General features: G+C 38.8%; 1 protein-coding gene across 1 annotated transcript; it reads right to left on the bottom strand.

Moving 5' to 3' along the window:
* Positions 1-5194: 5194 nt before the first annotated feature.
* swi5 (SWI5 homologous recombination repair protein) lies at positions 5195-19670 on the bottom strand. Its single transcript, XM_084046526.1, has 5 exons — positions 19470-19670; positions 18122-18170; positions 12594-12703; positions 12063-12157; positions 5195-6374 (listed from the first exon to the last, which is right to left on the bottom strand). The coding sequence occupies exons 1-5, from the start codon at positions 19559-19561 to the stop codon at positions 6310-6312; spliced, it is 411 nt and encodes a 136-aa protein (XP_083902652.1). The 5' UTR covers positions 19562-19670; the 3' UTR covers positions 5195-6309.
* Between the last annotated feature and the right edge of the window lie 1503 nt (positions 19671-21173).

Raw genomic sequence — 21173 nt, 5'->3', positions numbered from 1 at the left:
CGTCCACCAGTGTGTTGCGGAAGAGGCGGTGACGGACAGATGCGCGGCCAAGTCAAATCTTCTTATCCACATTGCATCCGAGGCAGCGTTGCCAGATTGTGCGAGAGAAATAGGCAACCAGGTCTATGAAAAGTGAGCCCAAAAAGAAGCGACTATGCTACGGCTGTTTGAAAGTAGCCGAGATACAAGCTCACAACGCGTCGCAATGAAGATCTGCTATTTTAAAAAAAACACACACACACACACACACACAAACAAATTATCTTGGGAAAAAAAATAATAATTTTGGAACATTTTTGAAATATTTTAACAACACAAATCTTGTATGGGGTCCCTGGCACAAAATATTTTCAGATGGGGGGGGTCGAGTTTAATTAATTTGGGGGTCCTTGACATGAAAATGTTCAAGAACCACTGGTTTAAACAACTTTAGAAAACAAGCCCAAATATAAGCGACTATACACTTTAGAAAAAAACCCGAAAAAACACAACCACCAATATTTACAAGCCCAAACGCGCTTATAATAAGCGGACATGGCAACATTGTCGAGAGGGGCGGGACTTGCAGGCTGTGTCAGAGAAATGCGGCCCTACGCCTCTTCGACCGAGAGTGAACCCCGCCGCTCGGCAGTTTCCACCCGGCAGTGACAAGGCCCTCTGCTGCGGTAGGGTGGTGGTGGTGGTGGTCAGCGTTGCCAGGTTTTGAGAGAGAAACAAGAGAAACCAAAAGAGCCCTTCGCCCTTTAAACATTATTTGAAAATTGCCGATCTACAAGCTCACAACGCGTCGTGAGCTTATAGATCTGCCACCCCCAAAAAAAAAATCTTGAAAACAATTTGACATTTTAACAACATAAATCTTGTATGGATTGCGGGTCCCTGGCATGAAATGAATTAGGATGGGGATCGACAAATATATATCAATTTGGGGGTTCTTGACTTGAAAATGCTTGAGAAACACTGGTTCAAAAAACATTTAGCAAACAAGCCCAAATAAGCGACTACACAGAAACAAGCCCAAAAAAAACGCAACCCGCAACTGCCAATATTTACTAACAACTTTACAGAAAAACAAGCACAAAGTCGCTTATAATAAGCGGACATGGCAACGCTGGTGGTAGTAGTAGTCTGTATCCCATATCCCAGAGGGACGGTCAAGGCTGTGATTGGCTAGTTGGTTGTCACGGGTAACTACTGCGTAAAGTTAACATACCATACATAGAAAACACACTGTCAGGAATGTGTGAAAGTAAACAGTGTGGTTCTCAAACATTTTCCATGTCAAGGAAGGACCCCCAATTTGAGCGAGAACCCCCATCTGAAAATATGCCAGGGTAAGAGTTGTGTAAATGTTTTTCAAAATTATTCAAAATATTTGGAAAATAGCTGATCTACAAGCTCACAATGCTTCGCATGGCTTCGCTATGCATTGTGATTTTGTAGATCGGCTATGTTCAAATATAAGGGTTAAAGTGTGTTGCTCATTTTTCTGGGGACTCCCTGGAACCCCCTCAAAGACCATTTTGAGATGAAATTATAGTTAAGAAGACTTCACAGAGAAAATAATCCCTTATCTGGCCACTCTGTGCTGTGTGTACATTACTAGATTACAGAATGGATGCGGACAAAATTGTCTTCTCGAAATGTTTGATCTAGGAATGTCATGTATTTGATCAAATTATATTTGCAGGAAAGACTAAATGGAGCAGGCGTCAGCAGTTGCCTAGCAACTAATCAGCTAATCACAGCACGACCAACCCTCCGGGCTATGGAATCTCAACCATTGAGCTTGACCATCATCTCAACTGTAAGGAGCCTTCTGGGTTCCAGGAGTAGTTACACCACTCTTACAGCCAGGGAGTGCAACGTCACAGCATTCATTCCACTATTCAACATTGTTACACTTGTACCAATCACAGTACTTAAAGGGATAGTTCACCCCCAAAAATACTTTATTTCTATCAATTACACACCCCATGAAGCCTTGAATTCACGGAGACATTTTAGTTTTTGTCTCATTCCTAAGCCAATACATTGATGACCGGCGGAAAGATGCTAATGTCTCCGGTAGGAGACTCAGAGTTGACCATTTGAGTCTCCTACCGGAGCCGGTCATCAAATTAGATGTACCTTTAATTTAACCATACTATAGTGTTTCTCATTCATTTGAGCAGTGTTGCTTTTCTACACAATCAAATTGACAAATGTATTTAAATTCAACATAAAAGCAACATTTTCAACTAACTTGGTGAGTGTATACATTACAATAACATATGAATAACGACCTTCTTGTTCTGTGTGGCTTTCAGGATAACACTGTGGAGTCATTCAAATTCCTGGTAACAGTAATCTCAAAGGACCTCAAGTGGGAGAACATCACCTCCCGTCACCAACACAGGATGACCTTCCTGCTGCAGCAGGTGAAGAAATTCAACCTGCTGCAGAAAATCATGGTCCATTTCCAGTGGGGGAAGAAGTACTCACATTTTGTACTTAAGTAGAATTAGCAAAACCACAATGTAGAAATACTCTGTTACAAGTAAAAGTACCGGTATTCAAAATGTACTTGAGTAAAAGTACAAAAGTATTGGCATCAATATAAATAAATATCAAAATAATAAAAATAAAATTACTCATTATGCACAATGTCCCATTTCACAAGTTTTAAAATGTATAAAAACAACTTTGAAAATAGCAGATCTACAAGCTCACAACACTTCGGCAAGCGACGTGTTGTGAGCTCCTCAGCTAAATGTGTTAATATAGCATCACAGTAACTTTAACCACTTTATCCATATTTTACAGTACAGAAGTCCTGACATCACTCGTTCATCCCCAGGTTCGTAAAGTAATTTCGCTATGGAGAATAACATTGGGTCATCATAGAATCGTCTTGTTTTTGAATTGTGAATTGTGGTCCAAAAATAAACAAACTGTCCTGGCGATATTGTCAGGGAGGAGGTTCTGTATCGTTTATGATAGTCAGTCCCTTATATTTGATACAGTCTGTTTCTGGCGAAAATGTAACTAATTCGGCGGAAGTATCAGTTGATGCTTCATATCCATAAGAGTAAAACCGCCAGGGTCATTTGTTTATTTTTGGAACACAGTTCTTATTTGACGCGATATTAAATACGTCTATGGGGATTCAGAAAAGGGGTGGAAAACCACGAACCAGGTAGACAAACCTAGGATGTGTAAATTACGTCAGACTTCGGTGCTCTATAGTATACGTTGGCTATTCAAAAATAGCAGACCGGTATACAAGCTTGCAGATGCGCTACGAGCTTATACATCTGCTATTTTTGAAAAATCTTGCTAAAAAAAGTTTAAAAAACTCAAATCTTCTCTTCTGGGGGGTGCCTGGCACACATTTGGGGGGGGGGGTCCTTGACACAAAAAAGTTTGAGAACTATTGGTATATATCGTACCTGCTGCTAAGTGTCTCTACTTGAACAAGAGACTGATATTCTGGCATTATTTTCTATTTTGCCCATGCACCTTATTTGACATTGTGTTATCTGACTTTGTTTCCCGTTTCTTTTTTATTCTCTATTCTTGTGGCTATTTTTGAAACTGCAAAATTGGGAGCTTGTACAAAAATCATGTGACCCACACTTTCACACCTGTAAAATTGTGAGGTGAGAAAAAGTTGAACTTTGTACAGTATCATCATCTGCTGCAAATATATGTGCCAACTGGCATTAAAACAACTCAGATTTTATATGACAGTACTTGCACATTAACTAATGTACAGATAAGGAAAAAAAATATCCTGTGCCACGCAACATAATACACGTTCTGCTATCTTTTACGCATACTCAATCACGAAATACACATGCACATACTGTACAGACAGGCTGCTCTTCTGCCCCCATCAGCTCAAACATTATCAGTGTTTGTCAGACAGATAACGACACACCTTATTATGTCATTCGCCCTCATGCGCTCCTACCAGCATGTATTATATTGTATGCATCAGAGGCAAATATGTGTTAAGGACTTCTCAATTTAATGGGTGCAGGTATCCAAATATTGCTCTTCTTTAAAACAGCAATCACTGACTGGAATGAGGTTTTGCAACAGTTACCTAATAGCCTTAAACGTACTTCACATTTCAGGCTAACAAGAGATTTAGGAGATAGTATGATCTTAGCTGAGCAGATATCCACATGGTGGAACAAGAGTAGCCTGTTCAGGCACAGCTTTCCTTTGATAGCCAGCTGAGTTTGATGATGAAAACTAAGCAATAATCCCCAAGAGGCCATGGTTTACAGTGATTTCGTAACAGATAAGGGGCATCCTTAGGCAAAAAATGGAGCAGACTGCCAAAACCCACTTAGCTGATCGAATCGTAGAAAACTATAGACATATGCGAATTAAAAAGTTTTTCATAAAAAGATCACAAGAACAATTTCTAGTCGAAAGAAGTTCCTGACTGCCTGCACAAATGGGAAGTTGCTATGCAAATGTATGGAAGGTCCTGAATGGTGAATATTGTAAACACACCGTTGGCACAGTAAGAGCATTTTACATTCTTCAACCAATAATAATCAAGGACCGGAAGTATCCTTTTTATAAATGCAGATTTACAATAGAGTGGTCCAGAGGGGTGACATTTTGTAGGCAGGAGGAGGAAGTTAGCATCTTTCTAGTTTCCTAAAAAAAATATTTTTGCATAGAAAATACGCTCTGCTTGTCCACGTCTCTGGAATGCCCTCCCCAACCACTTGAGAACATCATAGTCTACTGACACTTTTAAAAATGGACTAAAAACGAATACAAGAACGATCGCCCCAAAACAAGCTCGCCCTCGGGTCAAATCTGCCTACGTCGGAACGGTCGGACACACGTGTCTCTTGCCACCAAAGTCCACTCGCCCCAGTCAAACGGTCGGACCCACAAATCTGGCGACCTCGGAACGGTCAACCTACTCGGCCACGTTCGACGTCTCAGGGGCACCTAGTCACATAGTTACTAGTTACATAGTTAATGAGTCGGCGGAAGCGGACTTCACAGGACATCGCTCGCCTGAGCTCGCTCAACGGTGCCTCTCGTGGCTCAAGTCCACTTTAGACGGCGTACCTCCGCCAGTTTAACTGTTTTTTGCCTAACTACTTCCTAACTTGAGGCCGATTAAAAAACGAAAAGCCTAACGGTTTTATGAAAAACTTATGTTGCTATATCAGTGGTTCTCAAACATTTTCTGGGGTCAAGGACCCCCAAAATTATATGCATTTGGCCACGGACCCCCCCTTAAAATATTTTGTTCCAGGGACATATATATTTTGACAAATTAAAAAAAATAGTAGTCTTGCATGGCCAGACTGTTGCCTCCCACAATTTTCAAATGCTTCCGGTCATACAGTCTGGAGCACGGAAGCTCTTTTGATGATCAAGCGATAAAGCGGATGTGAAGCCTCCTCCCCACTTCCGTTTCGTCTTTACAGCGCAAATGTATCCTAATATAAATATAAATCAAAATAATCTAAGCATATGTAGCTTGCTGCTTAGCAGAAATGGAATTTGAAAAATAAAATCTAAAGATATCTTAAAATATATTTTCATTAACGGAAATGACAAACAGATGCCAGCTTCCTGCCTCTGATTTCGGGAGGTGTAGTTCCAGACTCTATAAAGCATTACAAAAACATGCAGATCTACAAGCTCATAGCGTGGCATAAAGTGTGTTAACCACAGACTTTATTTCAGGCATCTAACTAAAAAAATAACATAAAAAAAAAATCTATAGACTGAGACAAAGGAACAAGTGCAAAAATGCTAACTCTCTCCCAGGTTTGAAGAGGACTAAAGCTTTGGCACTCAGTCAAAAACGTACATTTATTTTAAAGTACCAAATGCACATATTCTTGTAAGACTACTGTATACTGAATACACAATCAAATTACCGGTAAATAAATAAAACAGAAATGTACACGTTGAGATCAAATTGAAACTCTCAGGGGTAGAAATATCCTGTATTTCACTGGCATCATGCTTAAACTTATCCCAATATCTCTTCAGATCTTCTCTTGGAACAAACAACTTTTATGCAAGGGGCTCTGTTTTCCCCCCATTTTTGGGCAACCAAAGATGATTCCTTCCATTTATTTTTCATTAAAGTCTTAAGTTACAAAAAATGTTTATGAAATAAAGCCAGTCTTCTGCATTGTCATTTCCCACTCACCACATTCATTACAGTCAATTCAGTTCTATCCTGGTAGGCTTGTTCTTATCATTTCACGTCTTCCTCCATTTTTCTCCTCTCCTTGGTCTGTGACTAGAGAATTATTCACTCTTCTTTCCCAATCAGTCATCCAGTTCCAAATCAAAGTGGCTGTAGAGGTCTCGTGTTGTGGTTCCCCTAAGAGCAGCTGTAAGAAATAGTGGAGTAGGGGTCAGATCCCTTGAGCAGGCATTAGATTCTCTCGCTTTTCTATTCAAACAATTAAGAACTTTAACTTCATGTGTTAATTAGTTACTTGTTCAACACATTTGTTTGAACAGAGAGATCTTCTTGAAGCAAAAATCTACAGTAACGGACACTGCATATAGTATGTCACATGTGTGGTATATATTGCAGACAAATCATACTATTACATCAAAATGAGTCCGGTTTTAGCTATAAACCATAAACGTGTGGGGAAGATACTCCCAAAACATAGTTAACCAAGCTAATGTATAAATTACTCTACACTGTAAATGACCCTAACCCAACACTTAAACTAATCAATTCATTCGATTATAAAACAAAATATTGATAATCAATTTTAATAAACATCATTGTCGGTATTGAGGGAAAATGATTAAAACTAGGTTTTCAAGACGCTATGTGGCCTTCAAATCTAGTCCCATATTGCGCTGATCAGAGCATTGGTCACCGAGTTATGTCCATCTGAAGTGTTAAACACTGCTGTAACACTACTGTAGTGCCTCATGTGTGTGCAATTTAGGCTTTTTGGTGCATCATGCCAGACTCCTGAACAGTGTTTGTGCCATGTTTGGTGAGGATTGGAGCAACGGTGCACCTGTGGCCCCTGGGGGCTACCCATGGTCTCAGGTGTGACTATTGTCATGTGAACAGTGTTTGCGCCAAGTTTGATGCGGATCGGAGCAATGGTGCACCTCGCAGGTCCAGATGTTACATTTGTGACATCCACCGTCAGTCCACCCATCCACATTGTGAAAAAAATAAAACCAATAATGCATTGATGAGCAATGTTGTCAGAAAATCACCAGAAGACAAACAATAAGCAAACATGGATGCTGTACAAAGGATCATGGTGAATTTGCTAGCTTTGCTGTTTGGCAACTTCGCATAATTATAGTCTACTCGAGTTTCATTCACATAGCTGGCGTGCAGGAATCATTAAAAGGCTGTTTTACCTGTTAACCAAAATACCAACAGCTTATCGCATCTTTGAAGGTATGCCTGTGACCTTCAACCAATACAATAACTGAAGGAAGTTCATGTACAATTCACCCAGGAGCCAGTTGCACAACATTACACTAAGCATTATAACTCATCGTTACGCAGTGTTACAAACTAAGAATACATATTATTACTGTTTTACAAGGTCTTAAAGGGCTGTCCAAATCAAGCAATATGTAGTACGCAGTTATACGTTGATAATTATGTGAGCATCCACACTGATGTTATTGTTATAGTTGTGGAGTGGAATCTGCCATACACTAGAGATTCTTAAAAAGTTATAGTATTCATAGTTATCATTAATTATCATGCTATCATGTTCTTATGCTTTTTTGGACGGTCCATTACTAAAGCTGTTGCACCACACAAATTAGTTATAGCATATCTCTAAGTAACAACTATTTACACAGCACTAACATCTACTTACAATGGCAGAGCGCTTTGACTTCATCTGGCCTGTCTGTTACTGTGTGCACTTCATCAACATTTTACAACATGGCACCTTGCCGCACCTAATGGGCAAGCTGTCTAGAAAGTAGAAAAGCGTTTGTGTGTGTGTGTGTGTGTGTGTGTGTGTGTGTGTGTGTGTGTGTGTGTGTGTGTGTGTGTGTGTGTGTGTGTGTGTGTGTGTGTGTCTGTCTGTCTTTCTGTGGAACCACTGGAGCGATGTATCATTATAAAAGTAAACCACTGGTCAAATAACAAAATCTCTCATCTTTAAATCTGTAAAACTATAATGCTTTAAACTAAAGAAAATAATAAACTTCCTCTTCCTCTAAAACTTAAAGTGACACTAACCCAGTGAATGTCAGGGACAGACAGACATACATAAGTACATAGAGAAAGACAAAGAAACAGTTGTCCATAAGAGTGTTCTGTAGGCCCCTTCCTCACGTCTCCTCTCCCGATTTTGAGACCAGCCTACCCATCTCCTCTCTCTCTGACAGAACAGAATAACTGGCAGCACAACAGCAACTCAGTGTTTAAGTGTAGACGGTTTGTGAATGTGTGAATGTGTGTGTGAGTGTGAGTGTGAGTGTGAGTGTGAGAGTGAGAGAGAGAGAGAGAGAGAGAGAGAGAGAGAGAGAGAGAGAGAGAGAGAGAGAGAGAGAGAGAGGAGGGGTAGGGCGTGATAGCCTATGTTTGCATTTGTCAGTATGTGCAAGTGTGTGTGTGTGTGTGTGTGTGTGTGTGTGTGTGTGTGTGTGTGTGTGTGTGTGTGTGTGTGTGTGTGTGTGTGTGTGTGTGTGTGTGTGTGTGTGTGTGTGTGTGTGTGTGTGTGTGTGTGTGTGTGTGTGTGTGTGTGACTGTGTGTGTGTGTGTGTGTGTGCGTGCCTGTGTGAGCATGATGTCAAAGACTACCATTGTGACAAGGGGGAAACGCCACCTCCATTCACTAAGAGGTCATTATAAACCAGCCTCTCCACTGTACAGACAGCAGAGACTCAGAGAGATAGCAAGCTTAAAAGAGATTTGGACATAAGGGAACGACCAGTGTCATTTCCACTAAATAAATAAGGATAAGGATTAGTAATCTGTGAATATGCTGAAAAGGTTATGACAATCCATAGATACAATTATCCATTAATGGTGGGAAAACACCAGAGGGCTAAAAAGAAAAAAACTGCATAAGAGTTCAGCATAATTATTCATGGTTAGAATCAGTGAGCTCAATTGCATATTAGGATAGTTTGCATGAATAACAGTAATTTTACACACACACACACACACACACACACACACACACACACACACACACACACACACACACACACACACACACACACACACACACACACACACACACACACACACACACACACACACACACACACACACACACAGTCACTAAAACCTGTCAATGTGAACTATGCCATACTTTCTCAACCCCTAGGAATTACAACACACACACACTCAAGTTCCCACACTCCCACAGACACACATACAAACACAACCAGCCATGTACTATAAGATAGAGATGGGTCAGAATGAGGGCTGTCACAATTATTACATACCAGTAATCGTAATCGCAATTATTTGAGATAATTGCAATAATTCTTTTAATAATCATCTCCATGAAAACATTTCAGATATTTTCAAACATTTTCCAAAATAGTGGAAATAGCCAATCTACAAGTTCAAAACGCGCCGCGATGTGACGCGTTTTGAACATTGAACTTAGCCGTAGATCGGCTATATCCACTATACAGTAGAAAGTTTACGAGGCCTAAAACCCAAATAGAAATGTCATTTCTATTCTAACAACAGAAACACAATCAAATCGTTAATCGCAATTATTTGAGCTGCAATTAATCGGCAAGTAAAATTTCATAATCATGACAGCCCTAGTCAGAATAACAATCAATAAATTAATCATTCTTGAGGATATATATATTCTTTTTTTAACAGGCTATACTGCCATCCAAAGGCTGACCACAGTAACTACATTTTAGGGTATGTCTATAATGGGTGTAGTTATTTTTTTATCTCCACCAGGCCGGAAAGACCGGGGGCGGAATTATGTTTTTGCTCCTGCCAGTGTGACTGTGAGCAGCTAATCTCGAGCACCGCTGGACCAATCGAAGTGAAACTTTGCACACACACTCCCAGTAGGCCAAGGATTGGCAAGAAAGAACCTCCGCCTCAAAGTTTCAAATCGGCCTCATGGTGGCGAACAGGCTGCTTCACGTCTTGGCCTATACTCTTGACCCATAGGCTGTACAATCAAAAACTGCTAAATGGTCTAGTTGTGCATAATTTAGATTATAGATGAATATGGATGTAGACGTCCTACATCCTATAGTCATATATAATCTATTGTCAGTCACAAATTTGAATGACTGGGATATGTACTGTAATGCAGTTTAATGATATGAAGAAAATAAGAAATCATATGCTCTACAACTGATGCTGGGCTAATGTCTGTGTAGTTTAAGCAAGAAAACAGGACACACAGCAACAGTAGTATGTGATTGGCAGCACAAAACCTCAGCAGCCTTTTCATGCCAGCAAACAAGGAGGCAAAACAACATTAGTCAAAATGGGAGTGGAAAATGAATGTAGGCTTTGTTGATTGTTGAGACAAAAAATAAATATTAGTCTACTAGGACAGCTGCTGGCCAATCTCCAGGTTTTAGAAAAATAAATAAATCAAGCCACTATAAGCCTTAGCGAATAGTTGCAAAAAACTATCAGGGCCAACAATGTGGGTGTAAATACAGCACATTACTGTTCAGCTCGCACCTTGACTAGATCCCACACACCTGCAGTATATGATTGCAGCCTCAGATAAATATTTGATCAAATGGGACAGTATGAATGGGTAGTAGGGATGGGACATTTAAAGGGAAGGGATAACCGTGTACACAAAACAAAAGTGGATTGCCATCCACTTTGGACCAATTAACTGAAAATATGAAATAACTCATAAATAATATAAATAATAAAAAATATTGTAACTGTTACTTATACCTCCAGCAGTGTTACATACTTCTGTCACAAGACAATACTAGTGCTTGGATGAAACCCTCAATCTTTAAGACTAGGCATTTTTACATTTTCACCCCAAGAACAGATTAGTAAATTTGAACATATGCGTGTGTGTTCCACTTTTAAAATCTATGCAACTCACTTCAAAGGAAAGGCACGCTCAACTCGAGGACAGTCTTGAGAAGGTCTCGAATAAACTGGGTGCAGATTCTCGATAAACAATCCGCACTCTCTAGAGTCTCACTCCAGTAACACTGAGGAAGGCCTGCATGCCGAAACACGTCTGTTCGTTTGGTTGACTGCTACTGCGGATCTTCAACATTATTAAAAAAAAGAATCCCAACATAAGACTTCTGCAGAGAGTGCAGATTGTTTCTTCCTTCTACTTTTAAATCTAATCTAATCTAAACTATTTATTTTTTTAAATACTGAGGTTTTTCCTTTTTATCACTACATTATTAGTCGTCATTACATCAATTCCAGTGAGGGTCAGAATCACAAGTCAGCATGTCCTGTTTTTTTTTGCAAATGTGTGGTGAGCTTGTTAGAGCGGCTATTCTCATTATTTTACATACAGTGAAGTATACACAATGGTATAAAGTAACTAAGTACATTTAATCAAGTGCTGTACTTAAGTACAATTTTGAGGTACTTTTTTTTTGTATTTCCAATTGACTATACTTTTACTTCTACTCCACTACATCTCAGAGGCAAATATTGTACTTTTACTCCACTACAATTATTTGAAAACTTTAGTCACCAGTTACTTTGAAGATATAAATTATTACATTATAAAACATACACTAACCACTTTAGCCTTATTTTATACCTAGGCTATTTTCAAACATTTTAGTACTTTTACTTTTGGTACTTTAAGTACATTTTGATTTCCGGACTTTTACTTGTAACAGAGTACTTCTATATTGCAGTATCGATATTTTTACTTAGTTAAAACCTTTTCCACAACTGAGTATACAGGGGTCTAGCGGTTAAACGTGTCTGAGAATCGTGTGTGTTTGTGTGAGTGGCTGGGAGGGTCTCAGCTTTTGTCAAATGCAAGAAGAGGGGCTCCAAAGTTGAAAGGTTGGGAGCCACTGGTCTAGCTACAGCGAGACTATCGCTACATTAACGTTCATCTTACCAATGTGTCCCAGCAGTGTTTGCCCGATGTCTTTGATGTCATTATACTCATGTAGCAGGTCAATGTGCTGACTCAGCTCCTCCACTCTGTAACCTCTGGACATGCAAACACACAAATACAGACTAATTACACTCAAACAATAGCTATTGTGAACACAACAGCACACTGCAAAACACACAATCTGTATATCCTTGTGGGGTCATCATTACAAATGCATTTTTTTTTATTTAAATGTAACCCTAACTCCTGAATGCCTAATCGTAACTTTGCAGGCTGAATATTTTAGTAATAATAATAAAATAAAAACTTTAGCCATGAAAAAAAAACTTTCCCTTTCTCAAGGGGACCTGAAGAATTTTCCCACAAGGTCAATCTTGATAGATATTACTACAGGAGAGTTTGGTCACCACATGGACAGCAGAACAAAATGTGTTCCGCTATCCATGTGTGAGAGACAGACTGTGTAAATACACAATCTCTCTTTCTCTCTCACACACACACACACACACACACACACACTTTTGTACTCACTCAGCCTCTAGCAGTGATATCTCTGTGTCTAGCTCCTGTTGTCTCTTCCTCAGCTCCTGCACCTCCTCCTCAGGGTTTACTTTGGAGTCTTGGTTTGCATGCGTCTGGAGCTGACAGGTACAACATAGACCAGTGGTTCTCAAACGTTTAAGGCTGTGACCCCCCCCCGCCCCCCCCGAATAATCATATTTGAACTGGGGACCCCGCACCCTGATAAGCATGTGGGAGAATGTAGGAGTGAGGCATTCAGTTTTGTTTGACTCGGTTCCTGATAGATATGTTTTGATTAATCATAATTTGTCTAGTGCCCTAAACCTGCTTTAAATGTCAAATTAATATAATGCTGTCATATTGGCCTAAACTCTGTCATGTACTATTCTGCTATTTCTCTGTCTATGCAAGGTCAAATTAGTTACAGGCCTTTCTGTGGTTATCTATTGTTTTAAGAACACCATATCTCGGTGTTCTCCTCCAATGCATAACCCTTCTCACAGTTTCACGAAGTTACCTCTGACCAGTGACAGGTCAGAGCCGAGGCCAACGTGTTGTTCGAGACATGTGGACGCTGTTTGTTCAAAGATAAACTGTCACACCATCATCATCATCTACCATCATCATCCTCATCTGACGATGACGTACTCATCACTATCCACCAATAGCAGGATGACACCTCTGACGGCTGGACGCTTGATCTATCTTCAATGATGTCATATGTTTATGTTAACGGACGCTGTTAAAGACCAGTGCTTTCTCTGTTTAATGAGAGAGAGACGACGACCGATGATGCCTACCATTCCTGTGATACTGTAACCTTCCACTCTCTCTGTCTGAATACAAGATCTTTCATTACATCCATGGCTGCCTGTGTTCTGAGTCTGGTTTTTCTTTATCGCCTTTTATGAAAATGTTCTAATACTTATATGAATATCGATGTGATGTTTCGCCCTGTATCGATATTTATACATGGTTGATAGGGAAAAAACCTACTTTAACAATTGGTCCGATCGAAGCCGGATATGTTTAAAACAGGGTGGACGAGGGGAACTGAGCTATTGACCGGAACTGTACGGTCAGACTCTCTTCCCCTGGCAGACCATGTTTTAATACGTATTAAACGAACCAGCCTTGGGTGTAACGATGTATCACTTCTATTCAGATGAAGGTTATCTTTGAACAGTATAACATTTTTTATTTTATTTATTTTGTTTTGGACCTGGACGCGATCGCTGGACCTTTGGACTTGCCCTTGACTCTCCACATGTCTCAAATTCCACATGGTCCAGCCATCGGAGTCAGGATCCCTGAACCATTGATTTGGTATGTATATCTTTTTATTTTATTTTACCATGGTCCAGTGATTGGGATCTCCACGTAACTTCTCCCTGTGAACCTTGATCTGATGAGTATACATTTTTATTTATTTTATTTGAATGTCTTTACCGAACTATTTGTCTCATACATATGCCTGTTTTTAAATTCCTGTTTAACACAGCTCCGCCAGGGAGTCAGTCAAGTAAAACATTTTTTATCACCTTATATTTCTGGGAGGACATTCCCTGAATGTCTCATAAATTATCCTCTTATTTAGAATACAGTGGTCTTTATTTAGGTCGTTTTATTTTCTGGCTTGTCCATTCTGTATATATATTGATCACACCCCACCAGACACATCCTCAACGTTTTTGGGGAGGGTATGTCTGTGTGGTGCTGCATGAATATATTATTTCTCTGGTTTTTCAGTTCACAAGATAGATGCCAGGCTATCTTATTTATTACAGCCTAAGTTCACAAGTGGACACTCCCATATGGGGTCCTGCGTTCATTGTGAGCTTATGCTTTGATTAATTACTGTCTTTTACTCTATGAGTATTTATTTGTTTCAGCGATTTCTTACCTGCTCCTTATCTGTTTCGGTGGATTTCGTATTGATTACTATCTTATCTGTCTCTTTCTCTCACCACCTCCGGTTTAACATTTTTTTGTACCACAACTTATGACTCAGGCAGAACTCAGATTCTGTATTTTATGACTCAGGCAGAACCCAGATTCTGTATTTTATGACTCAGGCAGAACCCAGATTCTGTATTTTATGACTCAGGCAGAACCCAGATTCTGTATTTTATGACTCAGGCAGAACCCAGATTCTGTATTTTATGCCATGGTGGTGCAGGAGTGAGCGTATATAGATTTTTTTCCTTTGACCGGTTTTATTTTGACCACTGTAGATTAAACCATCCAATATATTGAGCTTTAAACAATACGTTTTAAATGCTTTAATAATACATTTTTATATTCCTTAACCTTAATAATAAGTTTTAAATCCTAAGTTTTAAATTCTAAGTTTTAAATATTTTTTATATAATTTAAACTAATAAGTAGCCTAATACTGAACCCAGTCAGTAAAATATTTCTCATTCCAAATTTAGTTTGTCGCTGAAATATGTATGTTCGGTATGTCTGTGTGTATGAATGAACGATTGTTTTTTCTCTCTTTCTCTCTCTCTGTGGGTCCGCCAGTGCGAGGGAGTGAGGGAGCGTATTCGTAAGGAGTGAAAGTTTGTGAAAGTTTTCTATCTGTTTATCTTTCTCTCTTATCTTCTATCTGTGTGTGAGCGATTCAGCTATGCAGGCATGCGTGAATGTTTGAATGCGTGTCTGTCTCGCTCGTTCTCTAACAATTTTAGTCCAAATTTCAATCCTTCTCCAGTCAGTTAAAATTAGTTTGCCACTCTGGTCTCTAAAACTACATTACCCATAATTCCTTACAGGAAGTGTTAGTTCTCGTAATCCTAACTTCCACGTTGCTTAGCAACGATTGCCCCTACAGCCTCCATTGTTCAACTTCATTCAACCCATCTCAGTTAAATTAACCCTAATACGATTCAATATGTTCTAATATCGATATTGGAAAAAATTTACTATAATATTAAGTTTATTATAAAGTCATTTTGAATTATTTTAAAAGTTTTGAAAATATTTTATCATTTTAACTTAAGATTTTTTTGAGCTGGTAGATCTGCTCTTTTTGGAAAAAATTTAATTTCGATTTATTTTGGTGTACTTTACCTAACTCTAATATACTCTTCAGAACAAAGATGTTTATTCCTTATTTTTCATTGTTATATTTTAATTTTAAATATTTTAATTATAACTTTAAAAAAAAAAAAAAATTGAATTTTTTTTAATTTTTTTCTCTTGATTTTCAGTTTGATTTCTTTTCTTTCTCATCAACAAATTCATCCTCTGACACACACTATATTACAGATATATGGGTGTCAAATAGAGGGGAGTTTGATGAATACTTGATTTAAATATGATTTGATTTCAATGTTTAATGTGCTTTGTTTGTCTTTGTTTCATTTTAGAACGAGAATGTAAGCCACTCCATTAATCCAATTCCTGGACAACAATAATGTCACAATACCTGCTAATTGTGACATACAGGGCTAAAACTTTAATTTTATTCCAAACTGTTTTAAACTCTGTTTCATACTATAGTCAACTGTAGGTCTCATGCCAAACAGTAAATTTGATTTCCATCTATCTTACAGATTTCAACTAATGTCTTGGATAGCTGTTTGATGCCCCCATGCCTACATGATGCAATCGGGAAGTATTTCTTGAGTTTTAAGACCATTCCACGTGAGTTTTTCCCTAAATAAAGTGTAAAGATGTAATAAATACAGGTATCAGGAGTGTACCGTTCCATTTTTCAAATACTTGGACCTACAGGTCAACTTGTTAAATAAAGCACTGGACCGCAGCTTCACAACGAGGAGGGTAACTTTTTCTTTTTCTGAACGTGTCCAGAATCGTCTTTGACAAAGTGACGTAGGTCTCTTGTCAGATTATTTGAAAACTTGTCAGACTGGTTAGTTTTCTCTCACTCTATCAACAGAAACGGGCTAAGGGTCATTAACGGTGCTAAAATTGATTAAATCTAAACATATTTTGAAAAGGTTTGTTTGGGACAGTACATTAGCTGAGATTTTTTTTGAATTATAATAAAGTTATTTGCAAATTGCAAGGGAAAACTTTGTTGTGTGGTGTCTTAAAATGTCATGAAATATAACCATGTTTTGCTTCCTAATTGAATAAAATAACCATTATATACAGTCCTTTTGAAGTACCATTTTGAATTAATATCTGAATAAATTATACAGTCCTTTTGAAGAAGTACAAATGTGTATGTTATCCGAATAACTAACCATTTATTTTTGCCCTTAAGTCATTTGAAATCTCTGTGTCCTCACTTAGTCACTGTAAGATTTGCCTGTCTGTGTCTGGTTTGGTTTGAATAATGTCACAAGGTACAATCAGCTTGCCCTTTGACCCTATCCAAATCATGATAAAGAGGTAGGCTTGATAGATATGTTTTGATTAATCATAATTTGTCTAGTGCCCTAAACCTGCTTTAAATGTCAAATTAATATAATGCTGTCATATTGGCCTAAACTCTGTCATGTACTATTCTACTATTTCTCTGTCTATGCAAGGTCAAATTAGTTACAGGCCTTTCTGTGGTTATCTATTGTTTTAAGAACACCATATCTCGGTGTTCTCCTCCAATGCATAACCCTTCTCACAGTTTCACGAAGTTACCTCTGACCAGTGACAGGTCAGAGCCGAGGCCAACGTGTTGTTCGAGACATGTGGACGCTGTTTGTTCAAAGATAAACTGTCACACCATCATCATCATCTACCATCATCATCCTCATCTGACGATGACGTACTCATCACTATCCACCAATAGCAGGATGACACCTCTGACGGCTGGACGCTTGATCTATCTTCAATGATGTCATATGTTTATGTTAACGGACGCTGTTAAAGACCAGTGCTTTCTCTGTTTAATGAGAGAGAGACGACGACCGATGATGCCTACCATTCCTGTGATACTGTAACCTTCCACTCTCTCTGTCTGAATACAAGATCTTTCATTACATCCATGGCTGCCTGTGTTCTGAGTCTGGTTTTTCTTTATCGCCTTTTATGAAAATGTTCTAATACTTATATGAATATCGATGTGATGTTTCGCCCTGTATCGATATTTATACATGGTTGATAGGGAAAAAACCTACTTTATCAGTTCCCTTGTAAGGCTTGTAGATGGCCTAGATGGGCTATTTTCAAAGATTTTGCCTCTTATATTATTTGACAATTTGGCCAATGTTTGACTAGATTATATAGTATATTTTTATGACTTTTGATACAGTAATAGTCTTTTTTCTTTTCTTTTCTTTCTTCTTTATTTATTTTTTGTTATAAAAAGGTCTTAAGAGTCCTTAAATTGTCACTTCACTGTCATCTGGGACACCAACCCCCCCCCCCCCCCCAAAAAAACAATTAAATAAAATAGAAAATGATGCAGCCGACCCATAGGTTGAGAACCACTGACATAGATAGACAACCATGATATGTGTGCATGCGTGCGTGCGTGCGTTTGTGGGTTATCATGCAAAAGGCAGGTATAAACAACCATACGTGTCTATGGTGGAGTGTGCATTGAGCTTGTGCTGTCAACTTACTGGTGATTTAAAGCTGGAATGGACTTTCTTAAAACTTGAGGATGGGGTGCTGGGGGGGCAGAGAAAAAAGGAGAGAGATACAAAGAGTAGAGGGTTAGTGGCTTTAATGGAAAAGAAAATAAATAATAGATAAATGATATCCTTCAAAGCAGTCAAACTTTTTGTCTCCGCCAGGAGACTATGTTTTCGTTCTCGTCCTTCCGTGTGTCCACCAAGCTAACATTGGTCAAGCTTCACGTGACACGTGACAATGTTGAAAGGGTGTGCTTTGATTGGCTAGCGAGACGCATGATGAAATAGAGTCCTATAAATAGATGTGTCACTTCAAAAGATCATTTATATCTTTTGAAGTGAGGTAAGACAGGATTAATCAGGAACAGTACTGGCGGAGACCTGTGCTCCGAGGAGCACATTTTCTAGTTAAAGTTGTGTTTACTACAGGTAAGGTAACTGACATGAGGAGGCATGATGATAACTGATGAATGAATCTATTTTTATGTGTCTGTTTTGTTGTTGTAGATCGGCTATTTCTAATGTTTTGCCTCCTTCTTTTATTATTTTTATTTGACAATTTTACTGTTTTATTTTTTTTATAGAATAGTCTGTTGATTACTTTTGATGCAGTAATGGTCTTTTTTCTTTTTTTCACTTAAAAAAAAAGGTCTCAAAAGTCATTAAATTGCCACTTCACACTGTAATCTGGGGACCCCCTAAATCATGTGTGGACCCCACTAGAGGTCCCGACCCACAGGTTGAGAACCACTGCCACAAGCATGCTGCATCAAACGAGCAGCTTTTCGGCAATTAACACATAGTCCTATTTGAATGTCATTCATTTCACGTCAGTAGCAACAAACAGACAACACTAACTACAACACTGATGACACGTCCCAGGTGCATCCATGAGTCCTTTTACTGGAGTATTTCCAATATGCAATACTTTTACTTCTACTCCACTACATCTCAGAGGACAATATCATACTTTTACTACACTACAATGAAAGGAAAACGAGTTACTGGTTGTAGTTACTTCGTAGATTTGTATTATTATTACAAAACGTACGGCCATTTGAAAATAGCCTATCAACAAGCTCACAATGCGTCGCTGTGAGCTTGTAGATTTCAATACATTTTATATATGATACCTTGTGAAATGGGACATTCTGCATAATGAGTACTTTTGGTACTTAAGTATAGATGCCAATACTTTTGTACTTTTACTCAAGTCAATTTTAAATACTGGACTTCTACTTGTGACAGAGTATTTCTACATTGTGGTATTGATACTTTCACTCATTAGTAAAACATTTCAGTACTTTTTCCACCACTGACTAAATAGAATGACAACCTTCTCTGAGCTCCAATCTTGTTCTGTCTTCTTTTCGGTGTTGACAACGCACTGACACCGCAATTGATCTCGTCAGATTGCTCTGTATCCATAGTTGCCAAATTGTTGCAAAAAACAACGTCAATGATTGTAAAAATATGTCTATATTGAGTTAAAACACACTCTTCATTCCGACTGAGCGCTAAAGGAAGCAATGTTGTTTGTACTGGTCATTGTTGCCAGATATTGCGAAAGAAATAAGCAACTATGTCTACGAAAACAAGCCCAAAAGAAGGCCACATGACATGAGCGTCGGATATTTGATAATAATAGCCGATCTACAAGCTCACAACGCGTCGTGATGCGACGCGTTGTAAGCACTTTAAAAAGAAATAAAACATTCAATCTGAATATTTCTTTTGAAACATTTTAACACTAATGATTAGTGTTAAAATGTTTACCAATATTTACAAGCAACAAAAGAAAAATAAGCCTAAAGTCGCTTATAATAAGCGGACATGGCAACACCGATGCTGGTCGCGCCAGGATGTAAACAGAAAAAATCTACATTCTCATTGGTTGATTTCATAATGAGGCGGGGTCTAACACATTCTCATTGGTTGGATTCATAACGAGGCGCGTCTAACACTTTACTTTATTGACTGAACAGTGTACCATTAACATTCATCATCATCATCATCTCATTAGAGCACTCACTAATATTAATATTAATAAAGGTATTCATAATAAATAGTCAATACTAGCCAGTGCGCTCAATGCTGTATTTTCGAACGCGCCCTATCTATCTTAATAATTATTATTATTATTAACGATTTAAAGTAAATAGACAAATACATAAATAAGCACACAGATCAGTGAAATAATAAAGATGAAACATTAAAAAGCTGTGTTTAACAGCATTTCCACAATCTTTGCTGCTATTAGCTGGACAAAATAAGGCAGTGGTAAATAACTAATGAATCAGATAAGATGGTGAATAGTTGCATGGCATTCATTTCCTATCCTCCGCCGTTTTATTTACACATTATATTTAGTCAATGTCTGTATTTGGCCACCAGATGGCAACAATGTATCTCTTTAAGCTGCCAGTGAGTTTGATGCTCTTCTTTTCTTCGTCTCATCTCTCCCAATCCACTTTGCATACCCCCCCCCACACACACACACACACACGCGCTCACGCACGCACACACACACACACACACACGCACACACGCACACACGCACGCACGCACGCACACACGCACACACGCACGCACGCACGCACGCACGCACACACACACGCACGCACGCGCGTACATTTCGCTTCTTGCCTGACTCTGATCTCTTGCCCACACAGCATTTACGCACACACACACCAAACTTATCTCTTTACTTGTCAATTTCTTCCTCTAGTGTAGTTCCCTCCACTACAGTTACACAGCCCACTCTTTTTCTTTTTACTGAGAAAAAACCTTATATAATCAGAGAGTCATACAGTTGCCTATCTGCTACAGTGTGAAGCTTTCAATCACTATCACCCGAACTGTCTCAGTGTGATTCCAAGCAAGTATTCTAAATCGGTAGAGGATTAATGAAGCAAAAGGTCACATTCAGGCCTCTGCCAACCACACTTTTGCTAACTACACACACAATAATACATTCACACACCACCTGCATGCACACACACACACACACACACACACACACACACACACACACACACAC

The sequence above is a fragment of the Gymnoscopelus microlampas genome (genome assembly GCF_963454915.1).
Source record: "Gymnoscopelus microlampas genome assembly, chromosome: 21".
In the NCBI taxonomy this organism is placed as follows: domain Eukaryota; kingdom Metazoa; phylum Chordata; class Actinopteri; order Myctophiformes; family Myctophidae; genus Gymnoscopelus; species Gymnoscopelus microlampas.
This window is presented reverse-complemented; position numbering and strand designations above follow the sequence as displayed.